This window comes from Rhamphochromis longiceps, linkage group LG5 (genome assembly GCF_057381845.1).
Source record: "Rhamphochromis longiceps isolate RC_006_pf linkage group LG5, R_longiceps_female_GT1.1, whole genome shotgun sequence".
NCBI lineage: Eukaryota > Metazoa > Chordata > Actinopteri > Cichliformes > Cichlidae > Rhamphochromis > Rhamphochromis longiceps.
The window spans coordinates 35,911,239-35,929,247 of NC_140561.1; the positions used below are offsets into that span (position 1 = coordinate 35,911,239).

General features: G+C 38.1%; 1 protein-coding gene across 1 annotated transcript in view; it reads right to left on the reverse strand.

The window, feature by feature from the left end:
- asic1b (acid-sensing (proton-gated) ion channel 1b) overlaps positions 1–18,009 on the reverse strand; it is a 215,800-nt gene that overhangs the window by 192,223 nt on the left and 5,568 nt on the right. The window contains exon 2 of the mRNA XM_085407442.1: positions 15,181–15,376. Within this exon, the coding sequence (XP_085263568.1) occupies positions 15,181–15,376 (196 nt within the window). The remainder of the gene's footprint in view (positions 1–15,180; positions 15,377–18,009) is intronic.

The window sequence follows — 18,009 nt, forward strand, 5'->3', positions numbered from 1 at the left end:
TTAGGAAACTTGACTTAAAAAGAGATAATGACTGACAGAAACCTTCAGATGAAAGATGTCAGAAAAGAAAAATGCAGGATGCAGCACCAAAGTTGGAGGGGTTCAAGTGCATGTGTGCTGATGTCTGTTATATCAATTAGACAATGTTGTTGACCAAAAAGATTTTAAAAAAACACATTCTAACAGCATACAGATGAGGATGGGGGGAAAAAAGTGCTCTCATCTTAATCTTAAGCTTTAAGATCCTGCAGGCAGACGCTGAATACTGAAATACTACTGGATGGCATGCAGGTTTCCTGATGAATCTCTGATCCAGCAGCAATAAACCCATGCCCTCTGAAACACCGAGTCAGTGTCTTCACTACGCTTGACATTCTTCACTTTAAAACTGTTCCAAATGGGAAGGGCAGCTTTTTATTTTTATTTAAATATTTAGCCATAATAATAGATTTTGTATTAAGTTAAAATTGTTTTTAACATTGCTTTTCATCAATGCATATACAGGGTGGGCCATTTATATGGATACACCGTAATAAAATGGGAATGATTGGTGATATTAAAGTCCTGTTTGTGGCACATTAGTATATGTGAGGGGGAAAACTCCTCAAGATGGGTGGTGACCATGGTAGCCATGTAGAAGTCGGCCATCTTGGATACAACTTTTGTTTTTTCAATAGGAAGAGGGCCATGTGACACATCAAACTTATTGGTAATGTCACAAGAAAAACAATGGTGTGCTTGGTTTCAACATAACTTTATTCTTTCATGAGTTATTTACAAGTTTCTCACCACTTATAAAATGTGTTCAGTGTGCTGCCCATTGTGTTGGATTGTCAATGCAACCCTCTTCTCCCACTCTTCACAGAGGGCTTCATTATACACTAGGAAAAAAGCATCATTATACTGATAAGACCTACTTACTTGTCTTTGTTGAATACATCTGTGATTTTCTCCCTCAAAAGTGTTATGAAGCTCTCATTTTGAAGTGTTTGCAGCACCTGAACTCACATGTCGAAGATGTCCCAGTTAGTCAGTGAGTCAGCCGGTAAATCAAAGTTATGAATGAATTAATAAAAGAGGCTTTTGATTTATTTCTGAAATGCAGGCATGTCACTCAACAATCAGACAACCTCCGTGTGTCCTTATTGTTTTCTGTTCACCCACCACATCCTGAAGGCAACAGCTCATCTTTTGTTTATTGCATGATTTTCTAGTTTTTGGTTATAAATTTCAGAGTTGCAACCTTTTAAAAATAGGCCATTATGAAAACTGGCCTCTTTTTCATCTGCCAGTAACTGAGGGAAAAGACAGGTAAGAAACAAAGATTCAGAAATGATCTAGAAATAGGACAACAGTCAGTTAAATTTCCCAGGTACTACATCTAGATACCATAAACATTTTTATTTGTAGATAAAGAGCAAGTTCTCAACTTAAAAAAAAAACATTGTAAGATTAAAATTTTCACATTGTTACCCATGTTTTGTAAAGACTTTTATTCTTTAGTTTTTTCTAACACAACCATATATAAATATATACAGGGTGGGCCATTTATATGGATACAGCGTAATAACATGGGAATGGTTGGTGATATTAAAGTCCTGTTTGTGGCACATTAGTATATGTGAGGGGGCAAACTCCTCAAGATGGGTGGTGACCATGGTAGCCATGTAGAAGTCGGCCATCTTGGATACAACTTTTGTTTTTTCAATAGGAAGAGGGCCATGTGACACATCAAACTTATTGGTAATGTCACAAGAAAAACAATGGTGTGCTTGGTTTCAACATAACTTTATTCTTTCATGAGTTATTTACAAGTTTCTCTTTGTTCACAGCCATTGCGATGTCGAAGAGGTTAACACGTGAGGAGCGGATCGAAATTGTGTTGATATCTGGTGAACGCAGTAACCGGGTCATTGCAGCAGATTTCAATGCAAGACACCCTACGAGACCACCCATCTCCCATGCTACAGTTAGCAAACTGCTTGCTAAGTTTCGTGAAACTGGTTCAGTGTTGGATTTGCCAAAATGTGGACGCAAGAAAACTGCCACTAATGAAGAAACATCAGTGGCTGTCCTAGCTTCATTCAGCAAGAGCCCACAGCGTAGCACTCGCCGCATGTCACTGGAGAGTGGCATTAGTCGAACATCCCTTCGGCGGATATTAGCTACTCACAAATGGCACCCTTACAAACTCCAGCTACTGCAGCATCTCAACGAGGATGACCCAGATCGGCGCATAGAATTTGCAGAATGGGCAAAACAAAAACTGGAACAGAACCCTTAGTTCACGCAGAAGATTTTGTTCAGTGATGAGGCAAACTTTTATGTGAATGGTGAAGTTAACAAACAAAACCACCGCTATTGGTTTGACACTAACCCACATTGGATGGATCCATCCAAGAAGTGGTTTGGTGTGGTATATGGGGTACAACAATAGTGGCTCCATTCTTCATCAATGGAAACCTCAAGGCCACTGGATATTTGAAATTGCTACATGATGATGCGTTTCCCTCTCTATGCACTGAAGCTGGCACGTTCCCTGAGTTTTTCCGGCAAGATGGTGCACCACCACATTATGGGTGCCAGGTCCGAGCATTCCTAGATGAACAGTTTCCTGGAAAGTGGATTGGTCGTCGTGGGCCAGTTGAATGGCCCCCAAGGTCTCCCGATCTGACCCCCTTAGACTTTTATCTTTGGGGTCATCTGAAGGCAATTGTCTATGGTGTGAAGATACGAGATGTGCAGCACCTGAAACTACGGATACTGGATGCCTGTGCTGGCATTTCTCCTGCGGTGTTGCTATCAGTGTGTGAAGAGTGGGAGAAGAGGGTTGCATTGACAATCCAACACAATGGGCAGCACACTGAACACATTTTATAAGTGGTGAGAAACTTGTAAATAACTCATGAAAGAATAAAGTTATGTTGAAACCAAGCACACCATTGTTTTTCTTGTGACATTACCAATAAGTTTGATGTGTCACATGGCCCTCTTCCTATTGAAAAAACAAAAGTTGTATCCAAGATGGCCGACTTCTACATGGCTACCATGGTCACCACCCATCTTGAGGAGTTTGCCCCCTCACATATACTAATGTGCCACAAACAGGACTTTAATATCACCAATCATTCCCATGTTATTACGCTGTATCCATATAAATGGCCCACCCTGTATATATTTATATATGGTTGTGTTAGAAAAAACTAAAGAATAAAAGTCTTTACAAAACATGGGTAACAATGTGAAAATTTTAATCTTACAATGTTTTTTTTTTAAGTTGAGAACTTGCTCTTTATCTACAAATAAAAATGTTTATGGTATCTAGATGTAGTACCTGGGAAATTTAACTGACTGTTGTCCTATTTCTAGATCATTTCTGAATCTTTGTTTCTTACCTGTCTTTTCCCTCAGTTACTGGCAGATGAAAAAGAGGCCAGTTTTCATAATGGCCTATTTTTAAAAGGTTGCAACTCTGAAATTTATAACCAAAAACTAGAAAATCATGCAATAAACAAAAGATGAGCTGTTGCCTTCAGGATGTGGTGGGTGAACAGAAAACAATAAGGACACACGGAGGTTGTCTGATTGTTGAGTGACATGCCTGCATTTCAGAAATAAATCAAAAGCCTCTTTTATTAATTCATTCATAACTTTGATTTACCGGCTGACTCACTGACTAACTGGGACATCTTCGACATGTGAGTTCAGGTGCTGCAAACACTTCAAAATGAGAGCTTCATAACACTTTTGAGGGAGAAAATCACAGATGTATTCAACAAAGACAAGTAAGTAGGTCTTATCAGTATAATGATGCTTTTTTCCTAGTGTATAATGAAGCCCTTTTCATGGAGCAAATACATGACTGTTCCATGATCTTCTCTGCCACTGACTTGAAGGGACCATCTTCCCACCAAACCAAAAGGAAGACTTACATAAAATAAAATAAAATAAAATAAAATAGAATTAAGTGAGTCACAAATAATTTAAACATAAATCATTATTTAAAAGATTTGGCTGATCCTGTCACACCCCTTCAAAATGGGTATCTGCTCTGCTCCACGTGTAAACTGGGGGCCCGGAGTCTTTCCCAGCTGACATAGGGCAAGAGGTGGCTACACCCTGGAGAGGTCACCAGCCTGTCAGCACAGGGCCAACATAGAGAGACAGACAACCATTCATACTCCCACTGACATCTTAAGCCAGTTTAGAATCACCAGTTAACCAAACCCGACAGACCTACTGTTTTTGAAAATTAAGAGGAAAATCAACAAGGGAAAAATGTAAAAAACAAAAAAACCAAGCATAAAAAAAGTAGTTTTGGTTAGTAAAATTTAAATATTTTTATAGTTAGTTCTCTGACTGTCCAATGTACTCAGTCATCTGAAAAAGAAAGTTTTCAAAGTACTTAATGCAGTACCATGAAAAAATAAGTAGACCCCATAAGTAGACAGTATGTTATGCAATTGCATAACATACTGTTAATGATGACTGTATGCTGTGATTTTTGTACCAGCCCCAGAATAAAACAGGAAAGAGCAAGCCCAGTGTCCCTTCTGCACTGCCAATATAAGGGGACGTCCAAAAGTTGATTCTGTTCATCTGGACGTAGCATCAAGATGCATCAAGAAATATAAGGGGACCCATCAATCAAACCCTGAGGTGGACTCCTTAGCACTTACACTTGCTAACCAGACTTGCTAGCTTTAGTTGACAACCCCACCTCCTTGTACAAGGTCAATTCTGGCTCCAAAACCCCAGACGACAGCTAAAATGTTGACGTTGTGATACCAACATGATGCTTCACAGACCAATGGGCACTTTCATCATTCACAATGCATTACTGCCTTCCTTCTCATTGTTAGTCACAGTTTCAGGTAAATCAACAAGTTTCATATATATTATTAATCTGATTCACTTCTGAATATGTTAAATATTTTTTTGTCATCCTAAAATATCTGTATCCAAGACACTACTGCAGTAAGCTGTAGGCCATTAACCTTCTATTGAAGATAAAAGAGCCCACCAGCTTTTTTTCTATAATCATGTTCCGTTACTGTGTCTTTTTATCAGAAGTAGTCCTCGAAGCTCATTATTACAGACTATTGATTAGCAATATATAAACTCTCAACTCCAGGTGCAACGGCAAACCACTTGAAGATCTAATTGCAAGATTACCTCAACATCAATAAAAGAGTATAAGAATCGAGCTGAAGTGGCATAGACCTGGCTTCACATATGTACCCACCTACATGCTTACAAACAAAAAATACTAAAAGGTCTACAATGACTGAATTTTTTTTAACACAACTAGTATTTTTTTTTTTTTGTCCACTGACTTAAAAAATACTGATCTCAAAGGAAGTCGACGGGTTAGGGAATTTACCCAAGAGACAAGAGAAGGAAAAAAATAATCAAGACATTGGCTGGTAAGATGAAAACTCTGTCCCAGCGGGACCCTGGTGGTGTTCAAACTGCTTTTTCACTCCATCCCTAGACACTGAAACACAAGGCGATAGCTGTACCCTGTCATCTCTGAAAGAAAGAAACATATTTTTGACCTGTCTGTCTCTCACTATCTGAAGTAACATATCTGATAATACAGCAAAGACAAAAGGTACATCATGCTATTGCAGAAAATGGCACATATTCTGTTTCGCAGTCATCAATCAGCTACTGTAATTATCAGAATCAATTTTAAATGCCAAAACCATTAATCATGTTTTCCAGTAATGAATTCAAAAGCAATAATGATGAATACAATTTGCCAAATCTACCAATGCAGACTGTAACAGGTTTCCCATGAAATATTAATAAATTATAAAATGATGGTAAAGAGAAAAAGACAAGGAAAAAAAACAGTCAGCCCCACTAATATTACTCTGGATGGTAATTAGCTGACTAATGCAGCAGTGTGCCACCTGTCAGTGCTAGGTGAATAATCACTCAGCCTGTCAGCACAATCTGAACCGAATATTCACTCTCTGTGCACTGAAGTACTGCAAAAGCTTTACACACATGCAGGCGAAAGATCTAAGCATAGAGTTAAGGAACACCCTGTTTTACATTCAGCTAGTGCGCTCTGGCTCCTGGTCTGTCACGGTGGGTATACTTCTCCCTGGCAGCCCAGCACCACAAACCAAGAGCCAAACATAGACTCTTCCATTGGCACACACACATATTCCAGTTTCCTGCCCCCTCTTTCCTCTCATTCCAAAGCTTTGCACAGTCATCAGATGCTTCTGATCTGAACCAAACTGTTTATAATCGATTCTTTAAAGGATAAGTTCTTTCCATCTCTTTCTTCCATTCTTCTCTCTCCCCCACTGCGTAGCTTGCCCACCCGACTCATTATTAAAAATAATTTTGTAACGCTAGGAGCACTGGCAGGTCACATAGAATAAATGGATTCTCAGATCTCTCCATGCTTTGGAGTTGGCTTAATCTGTTTCCCTCCTCTTTTTCACCTTTTGTCCAAAGAGTACCTCACGCAGTAGGAGCCTAAATTGTCAAAAAAAGTCCTTCTTTGTGTAAATAAAATGACAAAAAAGAGGTCAGATGAAAGGAGTATGTGTGTATGTATGTGTGCTGGGGGCAGGGCACATGCTTAGCCTTCTCTAAAGCCCTTTGAAAGGAAATCTATTTCTTCCATGCCCCGCTGGAAAGGCCAACATAACATAAGCAATGGAGGAAGCCATGTTAGGTGGAATTTGCTATTCTGGGTCGTCACTATGACATCTTAGCTTTATACAATATTACTCAGAAAGCAGTTAAAATGTAACTTACCAATAATTTGCCATTTTTGTTGGATGTTTGACAACATAATGCACATTCAAGTTTAAAAATGAAAAGAGTGAGCGAGGTGCTCGGAGAGATCAGGATCAAATATTGTGAATTGACACATTGTAAAATTTAATTTGACTTGAGAAGTGAGGACAGTAAATCACCATGAATCTAAAAGCCATCAAAGGAGAGCCAGTAGCTTTTTACATTCAAAGAGGAGATTTTTACATTAGGCATTCATTCATTACTCAGCAAAAACCTAATTGATCCATGTCTCTGAGTTCTAGGGTAATAGCAAATTGATTGATTTAGCCTCAGGAGGAAAAATGTGGGAATCGTCTGGCCAAAAAGAACAGCAGAATCATCGGCTTTGAGCTGATGGATAAGACTGGAATAACAATGAATAAAGCGTGGTGGATCAAAGGTGAGATGTGTCAAAAACAGTTTATGAGGAATGGCAGATTAAAGCACCGCTGAAATTCTGCTATTATAGATGCCAGTTACCTAAAAAGACTTGCAGTCTCAACAGTATTCAAATTTAAAAGATTATCTAATTAAACTGGATTACATAACTAATAAAGCTAAGGAATTAGATGCCTTAAGCTAGCCCCAACTCTAAACCGACTCAGGATTAGCAGTATATTTTATGTTCATGGTTGAAGAATGAAATACAACCCTTGTAACACAAGTAATGGAACTTCAGCCTAAGAAGGGACATGCTCATTGCTTGTGTGGAGTACTTAATATAGATTAGAAGGAGGAACGACTACAGCCACCAATAATTCTTGCCATTTCTGTTTGTGAAGAGCAACAATATTTAAAAAAAAAAAAAAAGACTTAACAAGCCCCACCTATCCTTTAGATTGCTGTTTGCGTAAATCCAATCCATCGGCGGGCGTCTCTGAGGTTTTCTGTATTGATTACACCTCATTAGCCACACGTCTCCGTCCCACCAAGGGTGGACTCTGGGGGTCAATGGACAGCTGAAATGGAGCCAACAGCTCAATAGAATGACCATGGCAATTATGCAAGAGTCTGGGTTACACAAAAGTGGGTTCTCAGCTAGAAGATTTGCAGTAAATGAAGTGTGATCTGTCAGTAATTTAAGCTAAAATGACTGAAATGATCTTGAAAAACTCCATAACTTAGAATTTAACACAAATATCACCTCACAAATATTTCAGAGTACTTAGGGTTTTTTTCTTTTTGCTTATCTGACACAACACTGCAATGTGACATAACTTAACCACAGTTGCATGAAGGATCTTTTCTAAAAGATTTTCTCTTGAGAGGCAAGTGCCGGCTAGGCACTATTGAAGTACTGTAATATTGTGTGTCTGTGGGTTGTTTTTTTTTTAAGTCTGACATGTTTTCTCAGTATTAAATATCCAAAAATGTACTTCAACTCAAAAATTAATCCTTAGAGCTGAGATCATCAGATCATCCTCAGATCTCTTACACTGACAGTCAACACCACGTACGGGCAGACTGTGCTGTTAATAGTATTAAATGATAGTCCTCTTGTTTTTACACATTTTCGCAAATGAAAGTTGTTGTTTTTTTTACATGCACCATGCTCACACAGTGTAATTGTATAATTTTTGTTAATAAAAACATTTTTGAAATAATTTATTTTATTTCTTTATTTAGAGGCTGTAGGCTCCGTGGTGTGGTGGTTTATTTCCTTACGATTTCCTATGTGAAAGTTCCCCAGTTCAAGATTGGTAGGAGACACAAACCAAGTCTTGGAGTGTCACATGACTGGATAAATGGGAAGGTTGTGTCAGGAAGCATATCCAAGCTAAAAATCTAATTTGCACATCCATCCACTATAGTGACTGCCTGAAAGTACTGTTGTGTTTGGAATCTGCACTACTGTAAAAATTTACATTTAAAGTATTTAGCAACCCCTCATTTCTTTATGTATTACTTCTTATGTATTATTTGGAAAATTTGAAATACAGTATACAGGGCAAAATCAGGATTTGTACACTTCTAATGAGTTTGAAAGTCGGTATGACCAAAACAGCCTAAACTCTCTTAAGATTTCTTGTAATTTTTTTAAGAAATCTTCAGGAATAGTTTTCCTGGCTATTCAAAGCGCTTCTTTCTGTTCTCTGTCAAGACGGTCCCCCAATGCTTCAGTAATTTTGAGGTCTGGGCTTCGGAGAGACCATTCCATGAGCTATAGTGTTCCATTGTGTGTTTTTTATCCAGGTATGCTTTCATTGCACTGGCAAAGTGTTTGGGATCATTACCATGATCAAAAATGAAGCTGTTGCCAGTCGGACACTTTCCAGATACAGTGTAACCCGACTTACGAATACCCCATGTCACGAAAAATTCAAGTTACGAAGGCACTGAACGGCAATATTTCTGCCCGTGTTACGGCAAAATGCCCGTGTAACGAAATCCGCTGGCTCTGATTGGCTGAGCCTACAATGCCCACAATGCCTTCCGAATCATGTGACAACCCCTTGGCTTCCGTACTTGCGCTTCGCTGTTCCACTTGAACGACGTATTGTTGTTCTAGTTAGCAATTAGCCTATAGCCTATCGTTCAGCATCGCCTCGTTCAAAAGGCGCGATGGGTGCTTTGATTTACGAAAGACCCTCGGGAACGGATTAATTTCGTAAGTTGGGGTTCCACTGTACTATAACATGAATGTATAAACTTTCCAGGATATAGCATGAATGTACTCTACTACTGAACATATTCTTCTACATTCATGAGTCCATTCATTTTGAGAAGATCCTAAAAACCAATGGCTGGCTAGACCGAAAGCATGACAGAGCCTCACTCGTGTTTTATTTATGTCTGTAGACACTGACTGTTGTGTCTCTTTCCTAACTTTTAAAATTTAAATTCATGCGTAATTCACGTGTAATTTGGCATACCTTGGCCAAACCATACCTGTTTCTCTTAATTAATTCGTCAGCCTTCCACTGAAACCATTTCTGATGAGGTTAATCAATTAAAGGCCCAGGTGCATCTCTCAGATCCAATGTCAGGCCTTTGTTGATTTTTATCTTTGTAACATGGTTTTCAGATTTTGTTTATCTGCAGTAGATATTTGTTTTTTATGCCTTTCACTTCTTTGCCCTCAACTTATTCAGTTTCCTCAGATATTTTAAGGTTACACTGCATACCATGCCAAGATATGTCAGGTTATCAGCTAACAGTTCATTGTGTAAACTTAGTCAGTTTTTATAGATTCAGCTAAAGAAATGGAGGTAAAAATGTGTGTTTTGTATCAGGCAGCCTAAAGACTATTTAAAACCAGGTCTTTGTTAAGTTGTCTGTAATATGCAGACAACACCATTTTTCCCTTAAATTAGACGCCTTTTTATGCTTGAAAAATTTATTGTTCAGTTTAAAGTCACTTAAACAAGGAACAATGGTCAGGTACAAGGATTAGACCGAAAATGAGTGAAAAAGTAGCCAATGTCCAAAGTAAAGCTTTGAAGTCTGAAAAGTCTGAATAATTTGTTTAAGACCTCTTTAAAAAATAAAGCCTGGCTCCTTGGAAGCAAAATATAAGGCACTGAGGGTCTGCTCAACATTTTTGAGGAACACTACTGCGTATTAAAAGGGTAGAAGCTAATGTATTAAGAACTACTATGACAACTTGATAACTAATCAAAATCTTTTTATTTATAACCAAAGATCTGTTCAAAGATAGCTCTTCATTTATGACTATCATGACCTCATTTATTTATAATATTTTCTGTCCTTCTCGACTCAAAAAGATACAAGTGGAAAGGAAGGACAGGTGCCATATTTAATTGTGTTTTGGAAAACAAACGGGGAGCTGTAAAAGACATACAATGGAGTAAGGGTGGGTTTTGATTATCGATTAAAATCGATTCTGGCTTGGATAACGTGATATCGATTCATTAAAATCCTGAATTGATTTTTTTATATAAATTTATTTTGCCCAAAATGCCAGAGTCTCAGGTGAAACCTCACAAAATTTTGACAACCACCAAACAGCTAAAACAGTAAATGAGAGCAGGAACACAGATTCTGCACAACGACATAAACACAAAGCGCGGACCCGTGGATCACAATCAGTGAGATGTTGCCTTTCTCACCCTACGGACATGATCGGGTAAAGCTGTTAGTTTGATCTCTGCCCAAACAATATTGACCGAACCGGCAGCAAAAGAAGATCCAAACTACGCTTCACATAAACATCGTCATGGATTCCCTCTGACTTTTGCTTTTTTGCTTCCACCACAATAAAAATCACACTTCATGCACAGCTCTCTCTCGCTCTCTCTCTCGCTCTCTTGCTTTCTCTGTATACTTCAAGAACAGTTTCCCATCTAAAAATCTGTTTTCTGCATTATTCGCTTGCTTGTTACGCACAAGTCTACCGTTGTTTACAGCGCTGTCGGCCGCTGTTTTTATTCCCTTTTACTTACTTCCGAAAAGAAAACCTAATTTCTGCCTTTCAATGGGCTACTGAACAAATTTTAACTTTTTAAAATTATGCAAAATGCAAAACGCTTAGCCATGTCTGTACTAAAACCGCTGTCACTTCAGAGGTAATGTTCATATGTTGATTAAAAGTTTTCTTTCGTTTTTGATGTACTGGAGAATATTTTTAAAAATTCCAGGCCAGGAAAATCACCTTCATGTTTATCTTCAGCTACTTTGACACAAAGACATCTGCTGTGATGCTCACACCTTTGATAAAGTCTCACAAGTGTCAGCTTCCCTTTTGTAGATACAAAAATATGTAAATGTACTGATCTGAATTATAATATTTCTGACTGTCAAAGGCAAAATTTCCCAGATTCAAATTGAATTGATTGAATCGATTCGGGACCTTGTGAATCAGAATCGAATTGATTCTAGAAATCAGTGACGATACCCAGCCCTACAATGGAGCTCTGCAGTTTCCAAGAGGTTAAAATGAGCACAAGCCTGTGTGTACCAATAGTACTTCTATTGCTGCTCCTGCTGTGGCAGCTGTTGTTTTGTGTTTTTGAGCCTCTCCGCAGTACTCGACCATTATGTTTAGTTTTATCCCAAGGACTTTGTTGTTACCTGGGCCTCAGTTTCTGCTTATCTGGCTCTTTTTCTCTCGTTCTTTCTTCTTCCTATTTTGTCTCTCATGTAATGTCTGTCTCTCTCTTACACTTTCTGTCAGCCCTCAAGCTTCAGTTTTGAGTTTTGATAGCAAAGTTATGAGCCTGTCAAAGTTCTCCCTGGTGACTGAAGTTGGATGTGGGTGTCTTAAAGAGTTCAAAATTGAATAACTTAGAGGTTGTGACATTGCCGATCAACATATTATCTGTAGGGAATTCCACTGGGATGCAGTAAGACAAACTGTATGCTTGGTAGTTTTGCTCTTAAAATGCCGTACATTGTATCAAAGTAAAAATAGAAGTAAGATGGCACATGCAATCCATAGTGTTCGTGCAATATCAGTTGTCTTACTGTAGTGTATTATAGCCATTCAATATATTTTGGATGATTTTAGCTTTAGTGTCCTTGTTGTAGGTGAAATGCAAAGGCCGCCTCTCTAGGGAGCGATCGCATACTTTCGAAATCCATTTATCGCACCTTCAATTAAAAACAAACCCATAAACTATCAAATTATGGTCTTTGTATTTTGCTCCCTTTTTATGGTTTTATATTATCTCATGCAGCTACGGTTCAGAGGCCGTAGGCCATCAATTGATATTCATTTTCATGTGAAATTTTCTTCTTTAATATCATCTGAGCTAAACCATCTGCATTCCAAGTTGGCAGATGTTTTTCTGAAGGACAAAGTTGCAGCAGTGAAACATGATACGAGATAATTAGTCACTAATTTTTAATATTTCTAGCAGCAATATTTAAAAATTATATTGTACTGGATCCCACAGGGTATTTGGTATTTGGATAATGACACCAGTGACTTTTGACAAGGACACAATACTTCTGACTGGATAATGTTGGACTCAACACCTGAACCTTAACTGAAAAACAACATGAAATAAATTCTGATACACTAAAGAACTCTAATATGTTCAAGTTTCTGGATCTATGAGAAAATCTGACTGTACTACACTGCAGATTCTTTTGGAAAAAGCTGCCTTACGTACTACTGTTGTTTATCTACCATTTTTGTCAGCAAACTGCTCCCACAGTAGGTAGCAGTGATCTTTTATCTCTGGCTATCTTCAACACCCAGGGACTACCTAGTGAGCCACACTGCCTGTGCTAGCTAGAAAACAACCAGAAGCTGCCAACAGCGTTAATCACAGCTTTAATGCTTCCATACTCTGGGATTTGGAGGTGGAGGCTGGTGAGACTGGTTACCTTACCCTTTCCTAACACGCTGAAGCTTCTTTCCACACCATTAGTGCTCTATGCTGAGCTGTTCTATCCAGGTCTACAACCGTACAAATGTACAGCAGAGCGCTGTGAAGTACCATCTGCTATAAGCGCAACTAACTACAGTAAATGTGAACACATCAGCACATTAGAGCAGCCACACCATGTGAGCATGCAGCCCACCTCTCAACTACATGGTTTTATAGCACTTGGGGGAAAAACACATTAAAAATTCCACAATAAAGAAACACTGGAGGACAAAGAATGTAAGAGTTGGACTGAGGGCTGATTTTACTAAGCTTAATCATGGCTTCTTTCCAACACATTCTGAGGATGTATTAGATCGCTTTCAAGACAGGATTCTCAGGCGATATCAATTTATTAATACAGTGTCATCCTCACTTGCCACCTGCATGAGCATCTGTTGGATAGTTGTTCTTTTAAGACTAGTTCCTACTCCTACAGTAGGCTGCCACTGTTTGTAATGTGCAAAATTTGTATGTATGTGTCTTATTGTGTGTGTGTGTGTGTGTGTGTGTGTGTGTGTGTGTGTGTGTGTGTGTGTGTGTGTGTGTGTGTGTGTGTGTGTGTGTGTGTGTGTGTGTGTGTGTGTGTGTTCTTTGCAACTGTCATCCCACCACATTTCTTCTTGCTCAAGCTGCATTGTCTCTACCTACAATCCTTTGGTGCTCTTTTTCTCTTATTCTTATTCTCAATCAGTTAAGGCCCTGATATTGTCAAATTTTCATGGCATAATTTAAAATCTGCTTCTTTCATTTACGGTAACCACTGTCAGAGGTACTCGGATAACAACATGGGAACCTATCGCTAGTTTGATGACTTAGCCTCTGCGGGCAATAACCAATTTTTCTAGCCTTCTGGTATAGTCAGCGGGTACATTGTTTACAAATGGAGACAACCCTAAAAAAGCTGAATAAAAGTGCAATTGCTTATTATATTTTTCACAAAATCGTTGATGATTTGGAAATTATGTTACAGCTCCGCTTTTGTCTATACACTGATTCTTTTAACTACAGCTTATCATGTGCACTGTCAATAGACCTCAGACTGCAAGTGAAGTCTAAACAGAACAGTACACAGGATCTGTCTACACATAATCACATTTTTCACACTTATAAAATCAGCTAACTGTGGGTAAGTTGTCACTAAAAACTACAAATGTCTTAAGAAATATCGATCAGCTCTTAAGTTCTGTTAGACCGTACTGTGGCACAGACAGCACTGGTAAATGTCAGTGCACTTATAAGCTCTGTTTCCAGCTGGAATAGGCAGATATTGTCGGGCAAAAAAGTTTTGAAAAACAGTGCAGTACGAAACTATAAAATAAGCAAAAAAAATCAAATTAATATTAAACAAAAGACACAAATGTCTTCTTTCTACATTTTAGCATTCTTCAGCAAGTGAAAGAGACAGTGTCATAGCCTTAAACTTCATAGTGTTGGCAAAACTTTTATTGTATTACCAGAATTTAGTGAGATTGACAGCTGTAGTGTGAGAATCAGTTATTATATAATCAGTAATTCTGGCTCTTACTCGGCTGAAACAACAAAAAAAGTACATTAACTACTGTCACCCGCGGTTACACAGTTGTATTGCAGCTTTACAAGATCAGTTCGTATACTTTATCACAAATACTAAGGTCACAAAGCTTTCAGGTAATAACTGTATCTGAAAGCATTCAGTAAATAGGATAAAGACAGAAAATATTTCACAGCGTCAATTTGTTCTAACTTTGTACTTACATGGAACGTGTTGTGGCAATGACCCAGGGCTCAGTAAACTATATAATGGTTTACTGTCCAATTCTGAAGGGGGATGGAAGAATCTGGAAGGATGGAGCACCATCGATTGAAATTATGATAAAGCGCTGTCTCTGTAAATCTCTCCTTTTAATATATTTGCAAAGTCAATTCCCAAAAGCAGACTTCAGTGAACAGCGCTCAGCTAAACTTCACGGCACAGTAAACTATATAAAGGCCCATTTTGTATCACTAGCATGATTAGATGACCCATAGGTCTCAGCTGATTCTGTTTACGTGCGCAACTCACCACTTTGAAGTCTTCAGCTGCACATTCCTCCCCTCTATATGAGCAGGAAAGCAGCATGTCCTTAATGTCGTGGCCTGTCCGGTCATAAAATTCACGCATGTTGAAAGGCCGAGGCTTATAGCTGTCAAAGTCCGCTCTCTCCTTTAGGATTTGCAGGACATTTTCCTCCACCAGGTGTGGGTCCCGAATCTCATACCTGGACAGAAAGATTCTACACTTAGTCAACATTGATCACAAAATACACACATGTGCACAACTAACACACAAGTCTAATGTACTTAGGTTTTGCAAATTCAATATCACAAAAAGGATTTTGCCTCATTAAATTAAAAAAAAAGTAACATTTTAGGTTGTTCTTTTTCTCTATAAGAATTCTTTTTTCAAACTGCTTACCTTGAGCTTACAAAATCCACTTTGTCAGATTGTAATATTAAACATCCTGTTATTCCTTATTTTCTCACTCAAAGTATTAAATGCAGTTAAGGTTGTTAAAGAAGCAAGACACAACCTTAGTTGTACCTCTGTCACATCTAAAAAGATGGATTTTAAGAATTTTGCAGGTACACATGTTTTTCTGGCAGAAGAAACATTAATAACACAGATGCAGCAACAAGTGGATATCTACCGTTCACCTTAAAAAAAGGTGTACATACATGTCAGCATCATCAGAAGAGCAGCTAGAAAGCTCTCACAATATCATCTTAGTTTTATGAAACTGACAGCTTAACTGTGGCATACCAGTCTCCATGGAGTGCAGGAAAGCAGCTCATTATTTACAGGATGGGAATATTTCATTTCAGACAATTACTTTAATCGGTCTGTTAAACAATTAGGGTTATATGTGGTGGCAGAGCGATCATGTAGAAAACAATGTTCAGAATGCTGCTTTCAGGCTGATGATCCTCCACACCTACTATTTAGTGTAAATAAATAAATCTTCATCTGCTGCAATTTTTTTCAAAGTGAAAAATGGATCAATTTTACCATGTTCCACCTCTCATTTCCCCTGCAAACAAATAAGAAAAAACATGACAAAGAAGCAGTAATTTGCGCGCATCAATGCACACAGAAATGAAACAGAAGAAAAACACTGTGGAAATCATTTATGCTATGCCTTAATTTGACAGCTACCATCAACCTCTAGTGCCTGCTCACAGTCATTCACTGATACAACGTAACCTCAATTAAACAGTATGGCCCCGCGCAGCGAAAAAGTGGCCCATTGATGACCCCTGTTGAGCAATGGGCCATCAGTGGTACAAGCATCCAAATTATAGAGCGCTAAAATTAAGCACTACTGACAGCCACTTGTGAGATCATTGTTGTAGGACACAGAGTGAAGAGGACAGCTTCTGTTTTTTCAAAATTGAATTACTGCAAAATACTAAGGTAGAGTCCTGAATTCATATGTGATGTTGAGCAGAAGCAGTAATATCATGACCAGGTTCATATATTGTTTTATTGTAAGAATTTTGGACAACTCGTTTTGCACTAGCAAACATGAATAAGTTTATCCCCAAGCTGAAGAAGTGAAAACCAGAGACGGAGAAAGACAAAGGCATACCCTTCTCTTCCTGTGCCTGACAGTAAATCTGTGAATGACTTTGTGGACACTGACGACAGAGTTGTTTGTCATGAGCATGGGCACTATTTCAAACCATAATTGGTGGTAAAGCTTAATGGATTTTTTAAAAATTCCACAAGGTCAAGCTTTGTCTATGATAATGAACAAGATTTTGTCGCTTGATGATGGGAATAACATAAGCTGATCCATGAATAAAAAAATGAAATGTTACATTACTTCTTTGGGAGCACTGCGTTAATATTCAGCTGGAGATGTATTTTTGATTTATGCCCAAACCAAATGTAATATGTTTCACTGTTGCTACAGTGCTTTTTCCTGGTAGAGACTAAATGAAAAAGATTTTCACAACATGAGGTGGTATGCGCTGTAATTTAAAATGAGGGTTGTTCTCCTGCTCATAACACCGAACAGAGACGGTCATGCTTCGTGTTGAATGGAGTTCACAGCGCTTTGACAGACAATATCGGGACTATTATTCTGCTCAAGATTTAAAATGAATGCCAAGTGATACAGTTTTAAAATTCAACATCGGAACATCAGAGATCTTTTTTAACATTAACAAATCAACCAGGATTAACTCTAGCTGATTATAACTTCTTCTTTTTTATCGCTACAGTTTAAATTTTCAACGAGAATAGCAGCTGCTGGTTGCTATTTATCTTTTAAATCAGAGTTTTTTCCACAATTTGAATAAAAAGCAGTAACTGGTATGACACAACAGCCAAAAAACAAGACAGTTAAGCACTATCTTTGATTCAGATTATAAATTAAAGATAGTGGATCTATGTGGTACTTATTTTCTAGTATAGTTCACTTTTCATTAATTTACTACAGGCCAAAAGAGTGTTGCGTACAATTAAACGGTTATACTGTAAGTAATAAGGGGTGTTAGAGAAAAACATGTTCATATCATTTCAGAGTGAAGCTAATGCATAATTTTTTTTTTCCAGAAATAAGTTATTCAAACAATAAAAGGATAAAATTGAAAACCAGAGGATTAGTGATGTAGTAGCTCATCTGGCTCCTGATTCTTCACAGTTTACAGGTTACTGCTTTTTGAAAAGTACTGAAACTGAAAGAAAGTGATACATTTTTATACTGTTTCTTTTTAAGAAGGAGCCCTTCTTGGTTTCAAAATGTTTGATGTGTTCTTTGGAAGGCATATAATGAACTCCAAGGTGCATCCTGGAGCATATTGCCACACTGCAATTTTTCAAAATAAGGAAACATGTTTACCTAAATGT